The sequence below is a fragment of the Poecilia reticulata genome, linkage group LG17 (assembly GCF_000633615.1).
Source record: "Poecilia reticulata strain Guanapo linkage group LG17, Guppy_female_1.0+MT, whole genome shotgun sequence".
Lineage (NCBI taxonomy): Eukaryota > Metazoa > Chordata > Actinopteri > Cyprinodontiformes > Poeciliidae > Poecilia > Poecilia reticulata.
In genome coordinates, this window is record NC_024347.1 from 15,604,074 (window position 1) to 15,616,450 (window position 12,377).

Genomic DNA, 12,377 nt, shown 5'->3' on the forward strand with positions numbered 1-12,377 from the left:
GCTAAAGCCCTACAGTAGCATGGTGTTTAGCGGATGCTAATGCTAAAGCCCTACACCAGCACAGTGTCCAGCAGAAATTAATGCTGAAGCCCTTCACTATTATGGTCTTAAGTGGAAGCTAACGCTAAAACTCTACCCCAGCACTGCGTTTAGCAGAACCTAATGCTAAAGTGCTAACTTTAATCCAAATACCTGCCCTTGAAAAATCGCTGCCCTTGAGCATCCATTAAATTTTGACATTACATCTTACATGTTCTCTAACGCCCTCAGATGCTATATAATTTCTTGTTCTGTATAGAAATGTAGCGGCGTCCTTAGACTCACCTGTAGAAGCCCAGGTGCCACTTGCCCACCATGTGTGTGGCGTAGCCGGCCTGGCGGAGCCTCTCGGGCAGCGTGTCCATGTGTGAGGGCAAACAGCTGGGCTGCCTGGGTCTGATGATGGAGTGCTGCAATCCTGTGTGGATCTGATATCTCAAAGAAAACAAGATCTGTCGTCATCCCTCACAGTAAAACGACGTTAATCACGTTTGAGCCGGAGCCTCGGACTCAGCAGCTATCAGTTGTTTTCTCTGAAGCAGCTGTTAGACATTAGAGCGACCTGAGCACAGCTGTAGCTGATCTGCAGGATGAACAACAGCTGCATGAAAGAAATAAACATAAAATGTGGATAACGTCAGAATTACAGCGATGACTGACAGTAAACAGTTGGCTTTACATGTGTTTGGTACATAGAAAAACATGTTTTGAGTTCAGATGGCTGCAGATTGACATTTGAGCCACTAGATGTCACTAAATCTTCCACTTCCAGTTTCATGTTAAACTCCTTCCAGAAACTTTCAAAGCTAACAAATTATCCATAAAATGCTTTAATCTTCATGGTTTTATTTAATCTTTTATTCATGGATGACATATTAATATTCTCTTAGCTGCCTTGTCTCCCCCTGCTGGCCATTGGAGAGAATACAAGTTTAATTTGAGTTGATAGTTTGTTGTTTTTACTCCATTATATTCATAATATAATATGAATATATTATCAGATTTAGAAAACGATAACAAGAATGAGCAACTTTAAATCTAAATTTTCTCTGGACTAATTTACAGATTTAATTAATATTTCCATGTATGTTTGTTATTATTTTATTTACTGATTTAATTTTCAGGTTGTATTTAAATACGAGGCTTATATACATATTTTTATATAACATTTTCACTTATGATTATGTAGTAATCATGCCATTTATTGAACACTTGATCGTTGGCAGATTAATTGAACTGGATTGCAAAATGTGCTCAATAGGAGATTTTGGTTGTTGTTTTTAGTATTAAGTGGAAAATGTTTATACTTCTGTACAGTTTTGGCTTAATTACAGCTCCAAGTGTGCTGTTATTTCAGCATAGGTCGTTTTTTAGTCTGTATACTTCAGTTAAGAATTAATCAATTACTAAACGAGTCAACTAATCACTATAAGTGATGATAAACCGTTTCAGCCCTGATCAAACTGACGGTCTGTTGTACGGTGAGAATGAATTCAGAGGCTCCAGAATGAGGGTTTTTAAACGGTTTAGCCGTCATCGGCTGCTGAAGCGGTGCGTATACCTGCCGGTCATCAGCTGGCTGCGTGACGGCGTGCAGATCGGTTGAACGTAGTAGTTCTCCAGTATCACGCCCTCTGCTGCCAGTTTGTCCAGAGTTGGGGTTATGATGGTGGGGTTGTGGTAGCCGATGTCGTTGTAGCCCTGTCACAGATTCAGGTCTGCTTTACTCCTCCGCAGTCGCAGATGAGTTTTATCCAGATTGTACTTTATTTCAATGTTTCATTTATTTCAATGCCCTTTAATGTGACTGCAGAGGAAACATTTCTTATTTTTCACATAAATGCTGTGCAAACATTTAAAACCAACTCATTTCTTTATATTTGCTTTGTATTTTAATGCTAACCAAACTTTACTGCTGGACCCAACAGGAAAATACAACTGCAATAGCTTCAATTTAACCCATAGGGGGCAGCACTGAGACGGTTTTAGACCAAATATCGCTGAGTTAAATTTATATTCACAAAAAACTGTCACAATATGCACAGACATAGTAAAGTTAACAACCTTAAGAACCGATTTAAACAGTTTATCTGTAAAAAAAGAAAAAATAGATTTGGGGGATAGTTACATTTACACTGCAAAAACTCAAAATCCTAGCAAGTATTCTTAGTCTAGTTTCTACTGCAAATGTCTTAGTAGTCTTGAAATAACCTGAAAGTAACTTTTCAACAAGGTGTAGGAGTTTGTTTTAAGTGAAAAATATTCCTTAATATTACATTTAAAAAGTACTAGTTAATGTGGCAGATTATTTCACTTACAAGACATTTTTGCCAAGTTAACAGTCAAATAATCTGCCACAGTAACTAGTACTTTTTGTATTAACACTGAGGGATTGTTGACCTAAGACAAACTACTAGATCTTGTTGAAAAAGTATTCGTAAGTCAGTTTTGTCTTATTTCAAGTGTACCAAGATATTTACATTATAAATTAGACAAAATACTTAAGAGTTGTGTTTAGCATTGAACCCAGTGTCAACGCTGCAGAAACAGTGCAACTAGCACTTTATTAATCAGTATTAAGAGTATGTATTGAATAAGGAAAAACTCCCATATCTTGCAGAAAAGTTACCTGTAAATTAGTTTTGTCTTATTTCAGGAATTAAGACATTTGCACTAGAAAGTAAACCAAAAATACTTGTATTTTAAACCACAAATCTACATTTTTCTTACAGATAAACAGCCTAACTTGGTTCTCCAAGGTGCTAACTTTATGTCTGCAAATTGTGACATTTTTGCATAAATTAGTTTAAGATGTTTGTACTAGAAACCAAACCAAAAATACGTGGTAAGATTTTGTATTTTGCAGTCGAAAAATGCACTTGCTGAACACTAATAGACTTGCTAGTGCCATAGTATGCAGGCTATTAAATTGTAGCAAAAATTAATGTTTCCTTCAAGTCTGAGTGCTTGTAAGGTGAAAAAATCAAACTTTCTTCCAGAAACTCACTTGGTCGTCGATCAGAATGAAGATGATGTGCGGCTGATTCTTCCTCCCAGTCTCACCAGTCTGAACGCTGCTGCTGTTCATGCGGTCTGACTGGGACTGAGCTGACAGGAAGTCCAAGCTGAGGAAAACGCTCAGCACAGTTGCAGCTGCCCGCATCGTTACGGCTCCTACAGGAAACGCAAAACAGGGCAAAACAGACTCAAACAACACCAGAAAGACGGAGGAAAGACGGACAGGGCTGAAAAATGCCTGAGTGGGCACGGTTTCACACGAGCATGCCATCGCTGCAGGACGGAGCGCAGATCATAAAACCACATTTGGGATTGACTTGCCAACTTGGCTGAAGCTGTGACCTGAAACGCATCCATCTGCTGGAGGAGGGCTTTAAAAGCCTTCATGAAGCTGGAGCCGAGGAACAGCTCCAATAAAGAGCCATGAAAATATTAACTGTGGCAGAGAGAGCAGAAAAAGGTCAGTTTGAAGAATTTCAGCACAACTGTTTTACCAGTCGCTGGGATTGTGCAGCTAGATTTAATTTAAAACATATTAAAGAAGTAAAACTGTGATTTATTGATTTGTAATGTAAACATACCTATAAAATGTCTAAACACTCCCAAGTTATAAACACTCATTTTTTATAAGAAAAAAAGTCAAAAAGTCACCATAATCATATTTTGCAAGGTTTACAGGTAAACCTAGGGCTGGACGACACGGCTGAACAACATGTCATTAAATAAGCGTTTCATAGCAGCCAGTATCGATAATTAATTGATGAGTTTGTTTTTTTTAAATATCTGCAATACTGCCAAACTGGTGGCATAACATTTCCTGTTTTGTCCAGTCTTCACTCCGTGCCGTTGTTTTTTGTTTTTAAGCAGTTATGAAGCAAAGGGGGGAAAACCTTAAACTGCTGCTGCGCAAGTTACTCATCAGGTCGTTGCTAGGTAACCGATGTTAGGGCGGGACTTGAAGCTGCTTGTTACTCATCAGGTCGTTGCTAGGTAACCGAGTGCTCAGCAGGTTGTTTTGCACTTTAGACTTGTTAAAAGAAAAATCTCCCCAATAAATAAATATTTTGGAGGTCAACTGTTTTCTATTTTTTCAGTAACTTAAAAGAAAAAAAAACATTTACTGCTTTCAAGTAAAAGTCCTATTTATGATCAAATAAAAAAAATAAAATAAGACCAAGGTATGGTTATTAAAAGGTATATACTTGGTGTTGTGATCTTCACATTTACCATTGTAAAAGGATTATGTCTAATTAATATAACAAAACTCCATTGAAAAACTGGAAAATTGATGTTCAAAGGTGCTTTTTGTAATGTTTTACTGAGTTTGAGATAATTAAACTAAAAATAGTCAAAAAACAAAGAAAAACTGGTGGAGATAATCCCATTTTACAAGGCAGAAGTGTGAGATACAGAATATTTTGGCATCGATCCAATACAGAGCCAGTATCACCAACACCAACACTTAATACAAATTAAGTATATAATATACCATCAAACTCCTGAGTTTAAAGCGTTTTTGTGGTTTTCCTTTGAAATATTTTGGTAAAATATAGGAGAGAATTTAGATAAAGTTTCTCTTTACAAAATACTTTAATAACTTTTATATGACATAACAGTAAATTTGTGTTTGTTTTATAAATGAAGTGCAAAAAAAAATCAAACCAAATCTTTTCTGCAGTAGATTTGAGAAACTATGTAAGAACAAGAGATAATTTGAAGAAGGATTAAAACTGAAGCACCAATCTGATCGTGCAAGTAATGATCCAGTATTGATATTTTGGATCGATTCCCTGATCTGTGTCTCAGGAGAGCTTTCACACAATTTTATTAAAACTCGCTGATCTTCATTGGTTTATTTCACTAAATCTCACAAAAACACAGTGATTTCTTGCTTAAAATGCAACAAAATGTGTAAAACTTCTGAAAACCTTTGCAAGTTCTAAATGGAGTCAGCAGTTGGAGACTCGACTAAGACTGGAGTTATGAAAACTGTGGCATTGGCTGAACTTTTCTATATAATTGTGGCGATGCAGCTTGCTTTGACTGGAAGGTTACTGTTTGCATTGAGGTCAGACTTTAAGCCTGTGGCCTTTATGAAGAAAATCTGTTGTTGTTCTTCTAAGCTGTTTCAGATACTGTCTGTCCACTGAAGATATTTATCTGGACGCTTTCCCCTTTTGTTCTTCACTTCTCCACTTAAGCTGTGTTCAGAAAACAAGCCAAAAAACAAGGAAAACTCTGTCAGACCTCCAGAAACGCTGGGGATTCACTAATCAAAACCATTTAAAATGGTACAATGAAGTCTTTCTGTTAGGGAAGTTTATGTTTTTACTCTAAAACTGACATGCCTTATGAAGTAAAAAGAAGAAAAGCAGTAATTGGTCTAATATTGGACATGTTTTAGCTTGTATAAAGAAACAACATGATGAGAAGCAGCTGCCTCCGCCTGAATAGAGACCATACTGAACCGGTTCCCACTGAGTTACTGGAGCACATATTTCCCTCTGACTGTGTTAGTGTGCTGGGAATGAACTAACTTCCTGTGACAGCTCTATATGCATTAATTCCTCCTGGATGAACGCAGTTATCCTGTGTTTTAGTTAATTACCTGGTTATTCCTGTTTAAAATTAGGTTAGAGATACTAATAATGCAGTAATAAAGTAGTTATAAACAGTTTAAGAAATTTTAAAGGTTACATTTTCAGGATAAATAAGCCTCTAAGCATGTTTTGTTGTCTTTTCATGCAATGTGATGTTAAAATCAGGCCTAAATCAATACCTCGATAACGGATCAATAGGAATGAACGGCTCTTGACGTCAGTCTACATCTCCGCTCCTCTTTCTGCTCCGTTGCGGTTTAGTTGGCGACGAGTTTGCAGAAGACGCCGCATGTCCTCAAGTTTTCCCCCCAAGCCTCCTTCCTTCCCTCGGACTGAGCGTCCTGGCCGCCGATGAAACGCGGCGGCGCGGACGTTAAGTTTTCCTCTGACACCGTCACGGTACCGGGGCGGACTTTCACAATAAAACACCCACTCTGTCTGCAGGTGCTGCGCCATATTCTGTGACCATAGGAGGCGCTGTAGCAGTTTTACACCATACTTTGCCATACCAAAGGAAAAATAACGAAAGAGCCGAACAAAGAATAAAAAGTAACATCTGATCACTAATATTTGGACTATTATGGGAAGATAGATGGTCACATGTTAGCTCTTAGCAAACATTGTGGAAACTAAATATTTAAGCTAAACTGTTTCTGCTAACTCTCTCCTTTGTCTTAAGAATAAAAAGTAAATTTTATTAATGGTATAAGAACTGTTTCAGCGTTCTGAAACAGTTAAGGTTACTTATTTTACAGTGTGGTAACAGCAATATCCAATAAGAGCTATTATTATTGGATATTTATATCCATTTATATTTCCATAGTTGTCACAATTAGTGGCTATGATGTTACCTTTCATTCTTTGTTAGGCTTTTTCTTTATTCTTCATTTTGCTTTAGGCTGAGATATGGCAAAGAATGGGGTAAAACTGCAGCAGCACCTCCAACAGTCCCGGTATATGGTGGTCACCAGATATGGTAAAACATGTTCTGGACTTTCTTCACTCAATAAACTCATCCACTGATGGCGAGAACCTTTCATTGACAATGAACCACTTGCTGCTAATTAAAAAAAACAAGAATCCATCCATCCAATCAATCAGCCAGTAAGCCAACCAACCTACCAACCAAGCAACAGTAATATCTAAATAGTTTTTTTGTCCTTACTATTGGAAATACTCCTGACCCAGTTATTTTCTGTTTTTTTTTTCAGGTTGCTTCCTGTCTTCTGAAGACTTATTGCTTATGCTAACCGGGGCTCAATTGGAGGTTTGTTATCATTAAAAATGTTTTCTTTACAGTGTGTCTGTATTCCTACTCAATATGAATTGAATTCAATTCAGTTTTTTATATGGCGCCAATTCACAACAAATGTCATGTGGAGGCACTTTGTAAAGGAATGAAATTCAGTCTCACGTAATTAAATTGTATTTTTGCAGTAAGTGTTTTTTTAAATATATAGATTTAACCCATCACTAATTAGTATCTCATCAACTGAATTTGACTGTATTTTATTAAATTTTGTTTTGAATTGTACTTAAATGGGTACATTCTTCTCAGATTGTACTGACCCTTCACTCACTGATTGGTGAATAAAGGGATCAGGATCTCATTGTCCTGGATAGTTGGTATTTTAAACTGGCTTGAGAAACGTTAGTGTTGGTTGGTTAAACTGGAACAAGATAAAGAGAAGCTGAGAGCGCATGATTTTCAGGAGAGAACAAGTTAATCTTGAGAAATTCATTGTAAAATTAATTTCTCTTGAGAAAAGCATATGGGGAAAATGTCCGCTCTCGGCTTCCATAGAAATACATTTGATTGATATTTTATGTTAGCAGACAGAAATTAGCCTGTGTAGAACTAGCTAGTACATAAGCTAGGCTAAGCCTGGATAGACAAAGTTCAGAAAATATATTTTATTCATGTTTTATATTAAACATTAAAGCAGTAATCAGTTTTAGATACTTTATAAAACGACCCTAAATATGACTGTATTAAGTTTACTTGTAGATTTATATTGCGCAAATACATTCATGTTGTTTGCGACATCAGCAGTTGAAGCTAGCTGAGGAATCCAGCCCTTCGAGAAAGCATGATTTCCCCAAAAACAAATGATTCAAGCTAGATAAAACTGTATTCAAACAACATATCTTAAACGTGTTACTATAGGTTACATGTGCCTTGTTTCATTGGAATAGTTTTTATACACTTTTACTGCTCTAATTTGAAGGATACGCTACTTTACATCCGCCATTTTGTGTAACTTTACGGGACGGACCGTTTAACAACAACAACAACGTTACTTTTACAGTTTTTTTTGTTTTTGTTTTTACATCATGTGCTTGTTATGTTGTGGTTTTTGTAACCGGCCGTCACTTTCTGTGACATGAACCGACAGGAACACTGAGCACATCAGCCGACCGGTTCGCCGGCGGGGAGGCTGGGCTGCCGGGAAGGGAGGGGAGCCAGCTGGCGCTCCGGAGGAATCCAGGAATGTTCCTGCTGCTTTACGCAACTTTTAATGCAGTAATGAAAAACATGCAGAATATTTATTCAGGAAAACTACGCACAATCTAGAAGTTACGTGAGCGAAATATTTTACATCTGACTCGTCCAAATCTGGAAATCATTTATTTTCTGTTGGAGAGCTGGAAACGATTCATTACAGCCTGATTCACTGGCGCTGAGTAAGAACATTGTCATAAATTGTTATATTTCCTTGAGTTTAAATGATCAAATGATGCTGAGGAATGCCCTGCAGCAGCTCTTGTTCATGACTGAGGCGGTTCTTCCAGGTGTTGTAGTACATTTCTGATTATCTGGTAGTGAACCGATTGTTCTTAAATTTACATAACTTTTTTAGAAGTTTTTATTTCTCTAATTCTTCTTCTTAAGCTTTGAGGTTATGAGATATTTGGCCAGGTGCTCAGAAATCAGCAACAACCTTATCTGGAAAACAGATTAATAAGTTAATTTCAACCTATTTTTACTCAAGTAAAAAGTGAAATAACTCAAGTTGGAGTACAAAAGTATGCGGTTAAAAAGTTGAAACTGATCAAAATATCAATCATTTAATATTTAAAAAGTACATAATCAGATGGACCAAAATAGAAAAAGATGTGGACATTTTGATGTTTTAAAGACCTACATGAAAATAATTCATGTAGCATAATTACAAAATAACTTTAACAAAAACTGCAAGTGTGTCTGGTGATTTTCTTTTGATTAAAACAAGCCTGTTTACTCAAGTAAGAGTAGAAAGTACAGCTTAGTAAAAATATTAACTTTTCTCTAAAAAATTACTCAAGTAAATGTAGTTACTACCCAATTCTAATTGTAAATTTTTCGTAATCTCACGTTTTCTACAGTTTCAAAATGGTTTTGTCCAAGATTAGACTGATTCCCACAGCATGATGCTGCCACTTTTTGCCACAAGTCAGGATTACTTTGGGGCCAAAATAATATAATTCCTGTAACAGTTTCACAACAAAATTATGAAATAACAATAAACTTTTTACACAAAAATTATTTACACACCATTTATTAAAAAAAAGTCAAAACTTAAATTGTTTAATTAAATTATTGCATGTGACTGTTAAAAAATGAAAACCTTCTATAACATCAAACCTTCTCCAGTATCAGAAGATTTTAATTCGTTTGTTATAATTTTGCAATAATTAAAAACACAGTGTCTGCATGTTTACCTGTGCTGCAGACCAAGTTTCTATTTTTAAATTGTAGTTGTGGGGCCAGATTTGGCCCACGGGCCATATTTTGGACACCCTTGATTTACATGCATAGGTTATTTTAAAATTATTATTATTATTATTTATTTCAAATAGACAATAAAAAGCAGAAACATTAAAAAGTTATGCCAGCTGGCATGCAATTTTACATTTATTTCAAAAGGAAGAGTCAGAAGATATTATGGTTTCCTGCTCTGCTCATACTATATTGTTATTTAAGCAATTAGATGTTAATTTCAGTGAAAAAATAATGCTATTCATGTTTTGACAAATAACTAATACATTTTAAACTTACACTTCTTCATTTATTTAATATTACAATGAGAGATGAATGCAGAAACTAATTATGGAATAGATCTTAAATGTTTATTTCATATTTGCTTATCAATTAGATCTAAAATTTACCTCCTTATGACATTTAATCGGCAACAACATTTTAGCAAAATATCAGTTTTGCTTCGTAACGCCATGAAAATGTTTTATAATCTTCCCTTAGGAGACACGACTCCACTTCCCATGATGCAGTGCGAGGTAGGAGTCGTCCCGCACACGTGCTGCTGCTGGATAGCAAGCATGAAGTGAAGTGTTATTAATTCCTTCATGCATTTTGCGGCCGCATTTTCTGCCTGCGTGTTTTTCCACCATGGAGTCGGAGCAGGACGCCGCGCTGCTGGTTCTAATCCAGCAGCACCTGCAGGTGAGCGGCTACCGAGAGGCCGCCGAGCTGCTGGAGCCGCACGTCACTCAGGTGAGAACTTCCTCTGATTCCCCCTCATTTAAGCTCACCGACACCAACCGGGGTTTCTGTTGATGAATTTGGGTTAAATTTGGCCACAGCGAGCGATTTATTGGTGTTTTTTGAGCTGACATGCGCGTCATGCAGGTTATATAAGAGGCTTGATGAAACGTGGCTGCGGCTGCAGCAGGTTTCTGTTCTGCCCGTCAGGAAGCGGCTCTGCAGCCTGCGGCTCCTGGTTCAGGCCGAGCAAAAGAACAGAATGTTACCGGAGCTGCAGCTGCTCACTCTGCATGTCTAACCTCCATGCGTCCAGCTAGCTGCTCGCTTCAAAATTACCGAGCTAAATCTGTCCTCTGCATTTAAAAACTCAGTTATTTACCTTTTTTTCCCTGCTGTTTTTCTGTTTACACCTGGAGGAAACTTAATCTTTGGTCACCAACCAGTTTCACATTTCAGGATCCTATAAATATCCGTGAAAAAACGTCCAACAGAATCACAGCCGCGTCAATCATCTTTAAACCAAACTTTCCTGTTGCTGTTATTATTCGACATGCGCACTCTTTAATCTAAAACTCTGCTTCTTTTGTTGCAGTTTCACCACCCGTGTCATTTTTAATACGTAGATTCAACAAATTTCATTAAAAAGTGGAAACAATTCTGTAAAATGGTTTAACGTTAGAGCTGAAACGATGCAGTTATTGAAATGATCGTCATCTCATTTAGCAATCGATTAATCGTTAATAGAAAGGGCATTTGCTGAAAGAACAACACAGTCAGAGCAGAAAATAAGTCACTATATGCATTTATGTCATATAATAAAAAACATCCTTTGTCTGAAAATATGTTCCACTCCAAAGTCATGTGTAGTTTTAAATTCACCTGGTTCATATTTTCATAAAACCCCCTATTATCACATTTTACTATCAAATTATTAATTGGTTAATAAATAAAAAATGGTTACCAGATGATGTTAGAATAAATTTTTTAGCTGCAGATGCATCTTTTGCTAAAAATGATCAAGCATTCACTAAAGAAATGATGTGTTGTTGTATTTTAAGAAATAAAATGTTTGTCATTTAAAAATGAATTTAAATATTTGTGTCTTTTAATGTATTTCTAAGATTGTACAAAGAAGGGTTAAATGAAAAATGTTCAGTATGTTCCATTTTTAAAAAATCTGAATAATCGACTACTCAAATAATCGTTCATTTTGTTTTGTGTGTGTGTGTGTGTGTGTGTGTGTGTGTGTGTGTGTGTGTAGGTGGAGATGCCAATGGAGAACTTAAACCTTCATGACATTTACACTGGATGGATGAAGTAAGTTCACACAACGTAAAAACTGACAAACCATTTTATTTTCCACCATCACCTCAACTGGTCTTACTGGTTGGAGACATTTTCACACTTACTGCTCCTTTTCAATCACATCCTTCATCTACAAACCAAATCTGAAAATATGTAATGAAATGAAATGAAATACGAGCAGAAATCGGATAATTTGTTGTTGTTCGTGTTATTTAGGACTGAATTCTGCGTCCTGGGAGAATATCTGATATTATCCAAATGCAAAGATTCCTGATTTTCTCCTCATTTATTTTTATTCTCTTATTGATTTCAGATTTTATGAGATTTTCTTCCTGTTGGAGTTTAAATGAAAGCGTCTGATTTGCTGTGCAGGCTTTGCTCTCTGGCTCATCACGCCACCCAGCCCAACATGGGCTTGAAGACGGGAACCACGAAGCAAGACGAGGCTGCAGGCGCCGAACTCAACGGAGGAGAGAAGAAATCAGACGACAGAACTCTGACCGGTGCGTTCCCGTTTTTATTTACTGGATCTTAGAACTGGTTTCAGTTTTTACTGGGATTAATTCTTGCAGAGTGTAAGATGGAGGTCGCCGCGCCGACCGCTGCAGAGTCAAAACCGGAGGACGATTCTGGACGCCGGGACGGCGCTGATGAAACCCAGACTGGGAAATCAGACGAGACCGCCAACGGTGAAGAGGAGGAGGAAGAACAGGAGGAAGGGGAAGAGGAGGATGAAGGAGAGGAGGAAGAGGAGAAGGAACAGGAAAAAGAGGAAACGAGGAGAGAAACGGAGGTGAGCGTCTGAAGCGACGGTAAAGAAACAAAAATAGATTTTTTTCAACAGCAGCTGGAAACAAAAACATCTAATTCCTTCCTTCCTTCCTTCCTTCCTTCCTTCCTTCCTTCCTTCCTTCCTTCCTTCCTTCCTTCCT

At 37.1% G+C, this 12,377-nt stretch overlaps 2 protein-coding genes across 13 annotated transcripts in view; one reads left to right on the forward strand and one right to left on the reverse strand.

Moving 5' to 3' along the window:
• The window catches only part of LOC103479474 (arylsulfatase I-like), a 44,583-nt gene that overhangs the window by 10,831 nt on the left and 21,375 nt on the right, over positions 1-12,377 (reverse strand). For 7 of the 9 annotated variants that reach the window (XM_008433906.2, XM_008433905.2, XM_017310030.1 and 4 more), the window contains 3 exons: positions 3,047-3,213; positions 1,601-1,740; positions 325-474 (listed from right to left, as the gene is read on the reverse strand). In XM_008433906.2, coding sequence (XP_008432128.1) covers positions 325-474; positions 1,601-1,740; positions 3,047-3,213 — 457 coding nt within the window. Of the gene's footprint in view, positions 1-324; positions 475-1,600; positions 1,741-3,046; positions 3,214-3,378; positions 3,403-5,836; positions 6,083-12,377 lie in introns of those variants that run through there. The other 2 variants (XM_008433910.2, XM_008433914.2) reach the window with 2 other exon arrangements.
• The window catches only part of LOC108167097 (neurofilament heavy polypeptide-like), an 11,352-nt gene continuing 8,881 nt past the window's right edge, over positions 9,907-12,377 (forward strand). For all 4 annotated transcript variants that reach the window (XM_017310032.1, XM_017310031.1, XM_017310034.1 and 1 more), the window contains exons 1-4: positions 9,907-10,149; positions 11,402-11,457; positions 11,818-11,948; positions 12,018-12,238. In XM_017310032.1, coding sequence (XP_017165521.1) covers positions 10,045-10,149; positions 11,402-11,457; positions 11,818-11,948; positions 12,018-12,238 — 513 coding nt within the window. In that variant the 5' untranslated portion in view covers positions 9,907-10,044. The remainder of the gene's footprint in view (positions 10,150-11,401; positions 11,458-11,817; positions 11,949-12,017; positions 12,239-12,377) is intronic.